Here is a 15,774-nt window from a genome sequence, read left to right as displayed (position 1 = left end):
GCTCAAACAGTGTCCTACTTGCCCGAATATAAACTTAGAACTGTAGAAAGGGGTAAATCAAACGCATGCACAATTTTAACAAATTACCCCCTCTGCATTAATTCTTTTATGTGCCGCATTCTCCATGCCGTGTGTACATATGACATGCGGAAGACAACGAAGCTGATTAGCACGTATCTGAAAATGTGAAATGCGAATAAATGGCAACTGGCTCTTGAATTATAATCAATTGATTTGATACACAAGTGGAGTATTAAAGAGCCACAGCAAAACGTATTTCGTGGTTAAGAATTGTTGTTGTTGTTGTTGTTGTTGTTGTTTTTGTTGTTTTTATGTGAAAAGAAGAGAAAGTAGGCATTGTAGTTCTCACCGTATTTGCAAAATCTACCCGTGAAACCGGGTCGACATATGCACGTTGCACGCCCATCGAGTACAGTGCATTTGCTTTTGCGTTTGCAGTTGTGGTTTGCACAAGCTGTCGCATCTTCACAGAGTCGGCCTAAAAGTCAACAGAAAAATCATCGTCATAACAATATCAACACCGGCATTTTTTCATGAATCATGAAGAGAGTGGATGCGACAGTATAAATGCCGAGTAGGTCTACACATTAATTGCTCCTTTTCTCGGTAACTTAGTGTTGTATCTCTGTTAAACAGTTTAAGAAAACAAAAAATTAAACAAACTCGTAAACACACATCAGCACACCCACACATTTTTTTCCCCTTGATATTTATTGATTTCATTCAAATCAGTCATGAATTAATCCAATCTGGGTGTAACATTATCAAAAAACAAAACAAAACAATACAAATACAATTCAAAACACAAACAATCAATTTTTCAATTTATACTGCAATTAATCTCTCTTCAATATGAATAACTCATTTATCAGTCAATCAATCAGACAGATACAGACAGACAGACATACACACACACATACACACACACACACGCAAACACACAGTGTTTTTTTTTTTTGGTTGTTTTTTTTTTGTTTGTTTGTTAATCGATAGGAGCACACTGGTAAAAGTAGGTGTGGCTGTGGACCCTTTTGACCCCAATATAGCAAGGGCAATAAATTTGGACGGTAGTGATGTTCATCATAATAGTACTAGTCGTGGTTGTCGTATAGCAACGAAGATAACGATGATGATAAAAATCATAGATATGATAATAATGATAACACCAATAACATCATATCAAGTTAGGCCTAACGACCATATCAGCACTATCAGAATTACTTCCAACAATGTTGCTGACAATTAAATAAACGATAATAATGGAAACGATAATTAGAAACAGAAGAAACGAAGACAGAAATTGGTTCGAATTCAGCATCATCTCACCTGAAAATCCCGGGGGACATAGACAGCCATCGCCCTGTGGAGTACAACTGCCCCCGTTAAGACACTGGTTGTCGGGCAAGCAGGGTATCGCCAAGTTTTCGCACGACGGTCCGTAGGTACCGGGCGGACACTTGCAGGAGATACCGTCGTGAGAATCCAGGCACGTGCCACCATTTCTACAATAATCGGGTGCCACAGCACAGTCATCAAGTGCTATTGAGAGACGGATGCAAGACGTCATGATCAGAATGCAGACAAGAGACCTGAGCAGTTGATTGGCTCTGAGATGACACGTGACCATGCATTTATTGTGCTGATAAGGGGATGTCACTACTACTTTTGGTTTAGTGTGAATCTGTATGTTTATCAAGTTTAGCCATTTACATGTCAGTAATTTCTGAGCGGTATTGTGCTATTCACAATTCTATAGAACACTCCATGAATTGTACGAAGATGTTCCCACGTTTGATATAATATGTCACGTTTGATGTCACGTTTGATGTCACATTTCACAAGTGCCCATGACCTGTCATAAAAAGGGACATTTGATTATCATACAAGAGAAGTGGACCCAGCATGCCTGTTGCAAATCATTGAATTCTACCTCAGATATGGAGTTGAGCAAATCACGCTTGTGTGTGATCATTAATATGAAATTAATAAACAGTGTGCAAAGTTGATGTATGACATCGATTCATAAGTATGTGCTTGGTTCAATACCTGTCCAAGTAAGATTTCTGTGACATGTTGAGCAACTTTGATTTTCAAATGGATTGATCGGTACATCATACCAGATTTTGCTAACGCAGATGTTCAAACTAGATACTGCATAAGCTATTGCCAAAACAATAAGTCGTTATTTTTCAGACAAGACTCCGATTTCGATTGACGTGACCACAAAAACAGACACACGAAAAGAAACATCAAGCGATCTGGAGATGTTACCTGAGCACTGTCGCGATGGCCTTTGGATCCGGACCTCGCCGTTGATTCCCGTCGACAGCTGAGCCCAGGACAGCACATTGCCAGCGGGGGAACACGAAGCTTGGAGATTGAGAATCTCGTCCAATTCCATGGCATAGTCCCACACATTGACCTAATGTGCGGCATTGACATTAATCGTATCAACGAATAGAAACAATAATTTAGTTAAAGTATTTCGATATTTCGATATGTACTTCTGTCTTTATTCATGTGATTTCGTTAAATTATCATGCTGTCTAATAAAATGGTTTATGTACATCTTCATCTTCAACGTGAGAACGTCAAACCTGCTGTTTAAAATAAGAAATATCTCCGAATACAACAAGCATTCACCATGCGGAATTATTTAAACACACAGTGAAAGTTAGCAGGGAAAGGGACAATCATTTCAAAGTCATGAGTTCTTAAATGTCGGTCACCTCCATGTGCCGCCTTCGTTTGTAGTGGGGAACATTACAATTCATCATGATGTCGTAGTAGAAGGAGAATATGTGATATTGAATGATTTCTACAAATCGTAAGTTTATTCCATACAACGTACGTAACATATTAGTATTCAAAAAAGGCCCTACTTTGATTCAAGGGGGTTCCTTTTGAATACGTTATCAATACATGGAATCCACTTTGCATGTATCATTCCTTGCTAGGTTGGGTAACTCTTCCGTTTGTTACGACGATACAGAAATTAATAGCTAAATTTGGTGTCAGTGTCTTAAGGAGATAACACGGAGTGGGATGGCTGCCCTGCTCCCATGTATTCAAGAATCGCCGTGTACGTAACGAATTGTGTACATATCTATCACTGATCTCTGTGTCTTTGGTACAAGCACAGCCGAAAAATCTCGACTGGAGTCGACCGTTACCGATGAACGTACTCCTCGAGGGAAATAATAACCATTATTCTCTGATCGGTGCTATTCGTGGCTTTTGAATGAACCCGACCGGTGGGCGGGGAATGAGTCGGGCGCATCCATGAACGCTATTGGGTCTTCAGGTCACATATGGCAAGCCAAGTGTCCATAAATCGAAAAAGTTGTTATATAATTGCTTTATGGTCGGGAGATAAACTAGGATTTCCAGAGAAACTCCGTTTTTAGTGATAAACTTAGTGTTTCACATAATAAACTTAGTTTATCACCGAAAGAGCTTAGTTTATCGACCAATACACTAGGTTTTTTCTAGTGATAAACCGCAATAAACTCAGTTTATCGCCTTTAGGGGACATTTGGCTTGTCATATTATTATGTCCCATAAATCGAAAAACTCGATTTACTGATAAATCAAGTGTATACTTGTAGGTCGATAAACTAGTGGTTTTTTTTTTTTTTTTTTTTTAGAGAGAGAAACTTTGTTGATAAAGCGAAAAGCTAAGTTTGTTGTTAAACTCTGTTTATCGACTGAAAAACGAGCAAAAAACTAACTTTATCGTGATAAACTCAGTTTAATCACAAAAAAAAAAAATCATTGTCGACCGATAAACTAAGTTTTTCCGGTAATAAGTTAAGTTATGTTAAATATATAAACTCAGTTTTTTGAGCGAGAAACTGAGTTGTTTACTGGTAAACTTAGTTTATCGCCTTTTCAGGACATTTGGCTCGCCATAGAAGTAAGACATGAACCCAACGAATTCTTTGAGAAATAACGAATATTTCCTACGTTATTGTATTCACCTGTGTAATCGCTCCAAGGAATGACTCTTTTGGGACGTACGACCCGTTGTAACTGTCCTGCTCCTGCCCGACGACAAACATGCCACGCCCCCTGATAGGTCTTTTACTGGAGAGCCTCTTACCAGATGTCTCTAGTGTCCCGTCCAGATAAAGCGACCACGCCCCTTTATGATTCGACCAGGTGACGGTGATGAAATACCAGCGGTCATCTCTGCGAGAGATATTCAAGAGATAACACTACTCTGACCAATTTTTATTGAAAAAAAAAAACACGAACACCAAAAATGCATTTCCATGCAGGGTTATTTGTATGTCAAAGCAAGATGTCTCTACAATTTTAATGCACTGCAAAAATGTGTACGAAAACATAAGATCCTTGAAACTGAAAAATGCAAAATATGATTAACAAAGCAGCACACGATTTTACAGGTTATTATCATTTTTTATGCCAAATGGTCTTACCTAATGTATTCGTGCATATTATGATTTTGAAACGACCTATGATGTGATTGACCGGAATTTAAATTCACTCTTGGCATGGCAAGCACGCAGCTTACTGATTCGCTGACACATAGGTCGCCACACTTTCCCCGTTCACGGAGAGGACGAAGTTGTTGTAATCTTGCAGCGTGAGGGCGTTGTCAACATCCTCTTCACCTTCCGCTCCTCTCACTGCATAGGAAATTGGTGTGCCAAAATTGACCCGGTCCGACGTGCGCATCCAGAAGGCCAATGTGAATTCGAAGAGGTCTGGGAGGACGCCCTCTAATTCTGCTCTATTCACAGTTCTCACGGTGTCAAAATGAAGATCGTAATCTGACGAAAGTTCTGAAATTATCAATTGTGATATAAGACATTATGGGTCAGCCCATAATACTTGTTTTGAGATAAAGTTTTTAGTAATGAACTAACTTTGCTATCACGAAGAATAAAACTGGCTTGTTATCAATATCATTATTATCAATATTATTATTATTAATATCATTATTATCATTATTATCATTATCATTATTATTATTACTACTACTAATACTACTTCTGCTACTACTACTACTACTTATTCGAGAAGGTAATGACCATAGCATAGATATCATAAACATTACAAACATGAAACAAAAGTCAGGGTGAACATCACACAGAGATACACTGTACTGTATATGTAACAGAAAATGAAAGAGGAACAGACGGTGACAACATGCGGGTTAGGGCGCACAAAAGTATGGTTATCAATTTCTCGAAGGGCTATAGACTGTCGCGGTATCTGATCATTTGTTGCATATACTTCAAAACAGCATGGTCCCATCGATGTCAACGTAATCGAGAAAAGAAACTGAATCAGTGGGTATAGACTTCTCTGTGTTTGATAGAAACACATTTCTTTAAAGGATAATGTGCATCCATACATTGGTTTATGCAATTTCACAGGCATTAGCAGTCCATCAGTCTGTTTCCGTTAATTGTTATATATATATATATATATATATAGAGAGAGAGAGAGAGAGAGAGAGAGAGAGAGATCACAATATTGACTTAGAAGTCAGAGAGGACGAAACTACTCTGCTATTTGTCTTCAGTAAACTGTGGTACAACATACATTATGGCACTTAACTGTAATTGGTATCGGGTATAGAATGTATACATATGCTAATTACGGCTGACTGTCACCTTGTCCTCCACATGAATACTTTTCGTCTCTATACTTTTTGCAACTGTACCTGTTTGGCAATGGACGCCATCAAAACCAAGTGGGCAGATGCAATGATAGTCGTTGATGGCATCAATACAAACTCCGCCATTTTGACAGGTGACATTTCTTGTATGGCATTCGTCGATATTCACGTCACAGTCGTGACCTTCGAACCCAGTTGGGCATGCGCATGCGTAGCCGGTGTTTGATGAGGAGCAGGTAGCGTTGCCGTAGCACGGTGATGACACACAGTAATCCTTTATCAACTCACAATAACGACCAGTGTATCCTAGCGGGCAGCAGCACGTGAAGTTCTGCAATTTCGATGCAAAATATAAAGTACTTAATTTCACTTAACTGAGGTGCCACTGACACGTGCAGTAAAGACAAAAAGCTTCGGCGAAGAACAGTAAGTCTAATTGTTACCACGCTTATTGGCGTACAGTGCCACAACGGTTTACAGTTTACGTTCTCTTCAGATACACCCGTCTTTTAGAATGAAATAGTGACAGAACGAAAGAACATATTTTAAGCAATAGCATTTCATGTGCGATGTTCCACATCTTGTTCGAATTGACTTCAGTGAATAAGATAAAACCTTATTCTACCAAATTTATTTAAGTAAACTTGAACATGCGCGGTGTCTATGAATTTCAAGTACGATTGTTACCATCATTTCTCGTAAAAATGTATACATGCATTACAAAATGCAACGAAGATTAATATGTGATAGATTGACTCTATTCTTTATTTCATGTAACACAGACGATATCCGAATATCAAAGTGCGAAATAATATTTTGAAGATGATAATGTGAAGCCTCCTGATTTGAGAGCAAATCCTTACCGACTTGAGGTCTATGCACGAGGCCCCATTCTGGCAGGGATCCGAAGCACAATCGAAGAGATTAATCTGGCAGTGTTCTCCGGTGAAACCGTCCTGGCAATGGCACGTGTAGGAGTTGATCCCGTCGACACACGTTCCACCAAAGCGGCAATCAGCTGACCAAATTCGTAAGCAAATGCAAAAATGAAGCAGACGTTTTTAGCATAAAAAGACTGAGATACAGTCCGACCTTCATTACCCGGTCATCTTTTATCCGGACCTCTCTAACATCCGGTCGTGTTCATGCTCTGAAAACGAAAAATGAGTGATTTCAAACTCAATTGAAACTCCTAAAAACTCATAAGATGTACCTACAATGATTTTAAGAAACTTTGGTAAGTTCCAGATAATTTAAGTTATAATGGGCTAGCATAGATTACATGACTGTTGCGATGTACGCTATGTACCAATAGCATGTATAGCTACCACTTTGTCGGTAGCTGCAGGCACATGTACATAACAAAACATTAATTTCTCGCACATCAGGCCAGATTGCTTATCCGCACCGGCTGCAGTCCCGACATGTCCAGATAGCAGAGGTCGGAGTGTATATAGATTAGAGATTTTAAAGTTTTTTTCAGGTACAAGCGTGAATAAACGGCCTAGAATGCCAACACACTATGTCATGAATGCATGGAAAGAACTATAAATGTTTCTGTCATTGCCACAGAGAGAATCAAATTAATACCGGTAATAGCTTTGCTATTACACTGCGTCTGAAAGAGAGAATAAAGGAGACTGCCACCCTAACATGCAAAATTTGACTTTGACTTGGATGGTGACCTCAGCAAGGAAGGGAAAGTAACTGAAAACTTGTATACATGCTTGCAAAACTATAATACCAACCTCATTCCTGGGAATAATGGGAGAAAATTATTCAAGAAATGAGGGTTCTTTACGCAATATGTTGGGCAAGGTATTTGTGTCGATTTGCGCTTGTGTAAGACTTGCGTTTGTGTGTGTGTAAGAAAGTGAATGTGGATACAAAGAACGGATGAGGTCGAAATGTTGTGATATGACTTTTGAATGAAAATGGCTCTCACCTCCAAGACAGTCGTCGGCATCGTTCTGACAGTTGACGCCGTGGAATCCCGGAGGGCAACTGCACCGGTAGCCGTTGACTAGATCCACGCAACTGCCGCCATTTAAACACGCATCGTTGTTGAAACACTCGTCGATGTCTACCTCGCAGTTCTGGCCGGTGTAGCCGGGCAGGCAGGCGCAGTGATACCCCTGTGGAAGATCTTCACACGTCGCTCCATTAAGACAGGGGTTGCGTCCGTTGAAGTCGCACTCGTTGATGACTGGACAAGGCGGGTTGGTTCATTGAAAACGAAGCATAAATTTTCAGCACGTTGGGATAAGCGCACGTGAGTGTGATGGTGTAACTCACGAGTCCTTAAAGGGACTGTACAGTACTGGTTGAGGTGGGGATTCAGGTTTATAATATTCCTAAGTGAGATGATGAGAAACCTCTTATGAAATATGAAAGAGAATATAATTTTAAGAAGGATTCAACGTTTATTTGATGAAAATTGGTTTTGAAATGGCCGAGATATCCAAAAAAGTGATAATAATAAAAGCGATAGGCCACGCCTTTTATTAGGATCTCTTTGTTTCACCTTGTGTTAGGATATCTCAGCCATTTCAAAACCGATTTTCATCAAATAAACTTTTGATACCACTTAGAATTGCATGCTATTTGACATCTCATAGAGTGGGTTTCTGAATATCTCGCAAAACGTTAAAAGCTAAATCCTCACCTCAACCAGAACTGTACACACCCTAAAGTGGGTTCATAATCCACGAGATTATCTACTTTTACATCATGTCAATGCAATACATGTCTAGTCGTTCCCGATGAATAAGCCCAATACTGGACAAGTGAAAATAACTATAACCTCATCACAGGTGTAGTTTTACTTCATTTCAGATCGATATTAAACAATAGTATTTGCATTTACAAATTAGAAGAAACTAAAAGGAAATCCGACAAAAGAAAAAAAAAGACCCCCAGTAGAATTTGAATCTTTAAAAATCTGACGTATGAATCAAAGTATCGTTTTCTTCAAACCTTGGCAATACTGGACAGCATGTGCTCCAGCTTCGTGAGTGAATGTGCCTTCAGGGCAAGATATGCACTCAGTCTGCTGGGAAGCTGGTTGGTACCAGCCCCGAGGGCACGGCGTGCAAGGGGCAAAGCCGGTGAGAGACGTAGAACCTCGTGGACAGATATCTGATGACGCAAAAGGTTTGAGAAAAACAGTTTAATAAAAGTAATGTTACTTCTTAAAACCCGTCCTTTCTTTATAATCAATCACCCCCAGTTATTGTATTGAGCAAATACCTTATTACATTATATGAAACCTATCCGTTTGATGTTACATTTTGATGTAAAGTCGAACTCGCCCATTGAGGCCACCCAATGGGGACTGAAAAAAGGTGGCCGTTATAAACAGGTGAGCGCTATACACAGTGTCTTTAACATGGCTTTATCTCTAGGGATAATTATTTTTAGTGGCCGTATACACAGGATCTTCAACACGGCTTTTTCTCTCTAGGGAATTGTTTTAAGCGACTGTATACGGCAGGTGACCGCTATGGACAGGTGACAGCTAATGCAGGTTTGACTGTATGTCATATTTTTGTCTAGTTAAGTGCAATTTGATTTCTTTCTTTGGTTACTCTCATTATTTCCTTTCCTTTCTTCTTTTTCCTAAAATATTTATTGTTTTTGTTCTTGGAAACGTTGTATTAAGCGCGCGACAAATACAATGTATTACTCTCATAAATACTATTATCAGTGTCATCATTATTGTTATCATTTCCATTCTTATCATCATCATTATGAGCATCACTATTACTGAGTGTTTTTTTTATTGATGCTGCTTTCACTTTTATTGAAAAACAAATACAGAAAAGACGCCTACCTTACGACGTTCACCTTTTGCTTTTATTGTCGGCGTTGATTGTACGCCTTAATAAGATAAAAATATGAGTATCCCTAAAACTAGACACTCGAAAGCACACGAGTGCGTTGTACGGCATGGCGATGTGACTGAAGAATACAGATTTCTCTGATCTTAAACTCTTAATGATTACTTGGTCTATATCGGAAACAAAAGCAAAATCACACTTGAAGGATCTGGAAAAATTTGACAGGCAGAGAGTCAAAAAGGAAAAGAAGGTTTACGATGAGATTCGATACTCCTTAGGGCTGGAACATGATTTCGAAGGCAGATCTAAACAACGACAGCAAAAATGATCAAGGGATCGCTACTGAAAATCAGGTGTTAGAAGGTGATTAGATTTTATTACAATACACAATATTGTATTGTATTGTATTTTTTCCTCTATCTTGCAATACATAATTATAACTATGTGTATTTTCGGTAAAACTTTATCATGCCATATTCTCAATATCACTCTGGACTGATCCCTATGTGTGTGTGTGTGTGTGTGTGTGTGTGTGATGGAAGTGAGGTAATTCATCAACGTACTCTCCCCATATATAATATCCATTTATTATGAGATCTTTCTTGGCGATATGACTATTTTTATTATTAAATTAAAATTTGCATAAGCTCCTGTGTGGAGATATCCATGAGCTCCCGCGCGGAGACATCCTATATGAGCTCCCTCGTGGAGACATCCAAAATGAGCTCCAGACATTATAATGTACCGCATATCTAATAATAATGTTTGAATTGATTAAGATGTACGATAGTCTTATGTCAGTATTGTCTGGGGCAAATTATTTTTTCATATGGTCCCATTTTTTCTCTCTGATTTTCTTTTTTTATTTAAAACAACAACAACAACCTGACAACAACAACAACAACACACATTTTGCCATATAATATGTAGATAGCCCAGCTCGACTGTACACGGGACTGGCTCTAATGGGGGTTTAGTTATCATGCCGAACAAAACACACACAAAAAAAGGACAAACCATAGGTAGCAGCTCCATAAACAAACTACCTGTACAGTGATCCGTGGAAGAGGCGCCGACTGTCCAGGTGGTCAGGCCATCTGGACAGGCCATGCAAGACGTGCTACCGCGACGCGGCTGGTACGAGCCCTTAGGACACGCAGTGCACGATTTGATTCCCGTCTTCGAAAAAGTACCTGGCTGACACAGGGCTGCGGAATATAATGTTGGAGATACATTGGACAGGAAAATAATGATCTTATTTCGCAGACAGACTGGCCAATATGGTGGTACGAATTGTACGTCGAAATTTGAGAGCCCTCTTCGAGAGACAGACTTGGTAAACACATTTGAATATAAACATTTGATATACTCGGGCTAGACAAAATATTATTTAGACCAAAATTTGTTACTGAAAATCGGAAACGTTTTTCAAGGAGCCTGCCACGATATGATATAATAACAACTACCAGCTCTGCATCAAATCTAGATTCCAAGTATTGACACGCATTCAATGGGACAATGAACACTGAATAGATACTTATGAGAAGAAGAAATAATACTCATATTTAGTCCATTGAGAACTGGCCTATTATCATTCCTATTTCAAAGCAGTAAATAATGCCATGGATTTCTCATTGAGTGTATGTTCAGATGTTTGTATTATGTAAATCACTACTTGTGTTTCGGTGTACCGCTCTAAAAATATTTTGTTTCTTCTTTTTCATTTTTTCCTTTTCCTTATATTGAACTACTCAGCAAACGGACGCTGACAGAATGATAACGACCTAGTATTCTCTTTTCTATTGAGCTGGACAACAATCAAGATACTCAATGTTGCAACATTACGTATGATTGTAAAGGGTTGTCATAGAATGGGGTGTTTTTCGACATGGACACTGGTAATGATGAATAGTTTGATGATTTTTTTTTTTTATAACGATATCAGCATCATCCTCTTATCTCCGGGACTCGCCTTACGAAAAAAAGTCTCTGTTATGAGGAGAGCATCAAGATTCATATACCTTGGTTTCAGGCATTGGTTGTTCCTTTGTCTTTTTCTTGTTTCATCTCTCAGCATTATTCTTATGATGATAGTATTTGAAAATCATAAAATTGATGTAATATATATACATATATATATATATATATATATATATATATATATATATATATATATATATATATATATATATATATATATATATGTATATATAATATATCTACATACAGAGTGACCCCCCTCTCCATGTGCACAGCAGTTTCACTCTCTAGTGTTTACATTAACATTGAACTACGTAGCTGCTGTTGTGTTGGGAAATGCAGTTTTTTTATTTGTGTTGAGTGAATATTCGAATGAATCAACTCTAATTTCTTCCCCACCTTTGCACTTTTTAGCTGTTCTGCTTCCCGCTGTGGCCGTTGAAGTTCCCTCGGGACAGCTGAGACAATCAGTCTGACCGTACTCGTCTTGATAAGTTCCCTCGGGACATCTCTCGCAGGTATCAGATGTCTGGTTGTGTCTTGTTCCCGGTGCGCATGGCACTGTATAAACATACACACACATACACACACACACACACACACACACACACACGCACAAGTAAAAGAGAACAGGAAAACAAATGATTCATTCTTACTATTTTTACACAGTTGGGACTTTTATTTTCTATAACGCAAGTATATCACGCATGTCAGTATTCTTATGTCAAAATGCATTTTCATCATAGACTGCGTACATATATGTCATGCATGCATGATATCGTCCACGATTTCTAAAAATTAGGTTTGAGAAATATTGATTTGCCATTGCGTTAAAAAGACTTCGACAGACCGTACCCCCTGCTTGTAAAAGTAATAGAAGAAGATTCTGGTCTTACAGCACGAGTCATTCGATGAAACCAAGCCGGGATCACAAGGGACTGAGTAATATTCGCCGACAGTGAATGTTTCTACCGCGGGCAATAACGGGACGTCGTCCACAGTAACAGTGAAGTTCCCGGATGTCACCAAGTCTTGTATCGACGTAACGAGGGAGTCCAAAGTAGCTCGAGTATCCAGGGTCGGCGGTGGTGTGGGTGCGGCCTAGATAGATAGATATGTAATACCAAGCACTGTGTTATGTCTTCGTCCACTTCTGTAACATTCGGTAACCAACTACTTAACGATAATCAACATGTCAAACCTATTTTGATTGATAGTTCTTCCAAATTGATCATTTACCCGAACTTATCCTTTCCTGTACATTTCCTTTGAAAAAATAGAAATGCACAGTATAGTACAGGGAATGAAATAGAAACCTTAGATTCTTATCTTCTCTCGGCTGACACGTGGATTCTTTATTTCCTGGTGCATAGTTAATTGCAATCGCCCGTTCAATTCTCTAAGCTATAAGAAAATTAGTGAAGATAAGATATAGCACGCTTTAAAAGCATCTGTCGTTGGTTGTCAAACCACGCAATTATTCTACGATCCTTACCGTAATTATTGCTGTAAGAAAATAAAACATCAAATTAACCATTGTCAGTCAAACATCGAAATTTTGCGAGGATATTCAAAATACCATCGCTGTGAATTACAATTCACATTTTGAGCAAAAGCATAAAAATTTATAATGCGATACTGCTGGCATAATTACGTCATTTACGAAACGCCTTGAACCCGATTACGTTGCGTCCTGGAAGCGTCATGATGATTGAATCAACAGTATTGTAATGAAATTTATTGATCCCTATAGCGAGCAACCGACATTCTCTCCTAGGTGGTATATCTTTATAATGATATATATATATATATATATATATATTCAATTTCAAATGCAATTTATACATGTATCTGCAATTCTTTTAAGAATATACTATGTACAAAAAGACCCCGATAACATAGAGAATTTAATAAGATAGTATTTTCTGAGGAAAATCAAATTTTACTGATAAATTCTATAAATCATTTAGTAACAAAATAAAGTAGATTGTTGCATTTTCTTGTCCGTGACATGTTCCAGTTTATAACGATTTCCCCCAGCCCTGCAAACACTTTGATTTATAAAAAACCGGTTGAAGTACCTCGTCCACGTCTGCGAAGTTTGTGTTTGACGTCACAGATGACGTGAAAGTCAATGTTAATATGTCATCAGTGTTCGCCTGTCGTCTGCGTCGATTGTGTTGACCACACGTGATGTTGAGATCCCTAAAATCGCAGACGACGTGAGGACCACAGGACGTGTTAGTTGTTCCAAGTTCCGACAACAAACCGTGGAAGTATTTCCCGAATTTTTCCTTAATGAGGATCAAAGACGCAGGTTTACATTTGCCCCGGTAAAACTGGACCGACAGCCGAACTTCCGCTGTCCTAATTTGCGGTTCTGGTAAGAAATAAAGCGCAAGTGCGCCGTCAAACGTGACTTGGATCTTATTTGTTTTTGTACTAGAATTTTTCACTTTTGAAAGTAAGACAGGATTAAAAGTCATTATTTCCTGATATCATGATTACAGTGGCTGAGAGTTCATAAAAAATTAAAATGTATACTGGTCACGTACTGGTAGGTGAAAACGAAATCCTACAACCACTTGAGACAGGTATTCGTAAAACTAGCTATAGATACACATGTCATTTGTACATCTTTATCTACTAGAAAGAAAAAAAAAGGAAAATAATATAACAATGTCTTCATTTATCTTTACATGTTGTTGTGTGAGATTACTTGTTATGGAAAACTTTAAAGATATGATGCTATCTCAATATGTATCTGAACATTAGAGTATGTTGCTATTTATCTGGGTTTTTTTTTCACTTTTATAGTTTAAGGGCTCCGAACTGAACGTACACAACAAACATGAACATTAACATGAACATTAACATGAACATGAACACTAACATGAACATGAACACATGATATTCACTACTCATTTCCACGCAAACACTTCACATTTTGCACAATGCACCGCTGCACCCCCCCCCCCCTTATTCTTCCCTCCCTTTCTCTTTATCGCCATTTAATGAGTGGTGACTTGTATATTCTGTAGTTCCGTGTTTTGTGTTATTGTTGTTGTTGTCGTCGTTATGTTTTTTGTGGCCGATTGCATATCTTCCTTTCCGTTCAATTTTCCTGGCATACCTGGCCCCATAGTGTCTGTGCCACAAATGTGATATGTTACATAGTTTATACGTTTGCATTCTAAAATCCTAGTAAGTATTGTTCATAGTATCAGCATCATTATATCAATGAGTAAAATGTACAATAGTATATAGAAGAATTTAAAATGAATATGTTTTATTGGTATAACAAATTGGTGCTGTTGTTTTGTTCCAGTGTTCCACGTCTTACAAGCTTGGCTTTTTTAGTGGAACACCGTTTTCCATCATTGTGATTATCTACTATTTTTGTTGCCATGGCAAAGTGCATTGTTTCTTTTTTACGACATCATTCGTGTATATACTTTATTATTGTATTTAAAAAAAATCCTTTATCAGACGAGTGTAAGAGAAATGAAAAAAAAAAAATTGTATCACTTTGGATCATGTCAACTTTTTCTCTTCTTTTCTTTTTGATGATGGAAATAAATAAACTATTGAATTGAATTGAATATTATTCACCACACACATTCACCACCACCACCATCACACACTAGAGTTTATTTTCCCCTGCTACTTTCGCAGCAGAATTTATATCGTTACGAATCTAGTACGTCCTTATCTTTTCCTCGGGCCGGCCATCTTTTCAAGCAATGCTTATAATGGCGGCCCTCTGCATAATCGTTTCTTAACTATAAATGCTATTCTTATCACTGCTGCAAAGACATGCATATTGTATATCATATTTCTTTCATATCGTTGTTTATGCAAGTCAAAAGACTGTGTTAAATTTATTTTATATATTTCCTACATGTTCATGATTATGTACTTATATGTATCGCGGTTTATGCAAGTCAAACGACTCTGCGATGAATTTACTTTGTATACTTCCTGCATCTTCATGATCATGTAACTTATGTATATTGATTTGCAGAAAATAAAGTATCTATCAAACAAATTATATTCTCACAATGTCGTATTGTTTAGACAATCATTTCTGAGGCCATTGTCCTTGTCAAGCGTTTGCTTATGATGATGGTCTCCTGAATATCTGTACATCAGGAGTTGCCTAATTTGTCTTTGAACAACAGAACTTATGTTTGCATAAATATATGCTATGCATGAAATAATTTGGTTATTTTCATTTTGCACTGTGTTGGGAAAAAATGTTGGATATTTGAAGTAATCATCTAT

General features: G+C 38.0%; 1 protein-coding gene across 1 annotated transcript in view; it reads right to left on the bottom strand.

Moving 5' to 3' along the window:
* Positions 1-15,774, bottom strand: part of LOC140235339 (sushi, von Willebrand factor type A, EGF and pentraxin domain-containing protein 1-like) — a 43,780-nt gene that overhangs the window by 11,851 nt on the left and 16,155 nt on the right. Inside the window, exons 12-24 of the mRNA XM_072315366.1 lie at positions 13,572-13,870; positions 12,387-12,591; positions 11,890-12,051; positions 10,557-10,718; positions 8,648-8,809; positions 7,617-7,877; positions 6,535-6,689; positions 5,717-6,002; positions 4,559-4,829; positions 4,002-4,212; positions 2,293-2,443; positions 1,348-1,560; positions 371-499 (exon numbers count right to left, since the gene is read on the bottom strand). Coding sequence (XP_072171467.1) covers positions 371-499; positions 1,348-1,560; positions 2,293-2,443; positions 4,002-4,212; positions 4,559-4,829; positions 5,717-6,002; positions 6,535-6,689; positions 7,617-7,877; positions 8,648-8,809; positions 10,557-10,718; positions 11,890-12,051; positions 12,387-12,591; positions 13,572-13,870 — 2,667 coding nt within the window. The remainder of the gene's footprint in view (positions 1-370; positions 500-1,347; positions 1,561-2,292; positions 2,444-4,001; positions 4,213-4,558; positions 4,830-5,716; positions 6,003-6,534; positions 6,690-7,616; positions 7,878-8,647; positions 8,810-10,556; positions 10,719-11,889; positions 12,052-12,386; positions 12,592-13,571; positions 13,871-15,774) is intronic.

This window comes from Diadema setosum, chromosome 11 (assembly GCF_964275005.1).
Source record: "Diadema setosum chromosome 11, eeDiaSeto1, whole genome shotgun sequence".
Lineage (NCBI taxonomy): Eukaryota > Metazoa > Echinodermata > Echinoidea > Diadematoida > Diadematidae > Diadema > Diadema setosum.
Note: the sequence above shows the minus strand (reverse complement) of the source record. Positions and strands in the feature narration are given on the sequence as shown.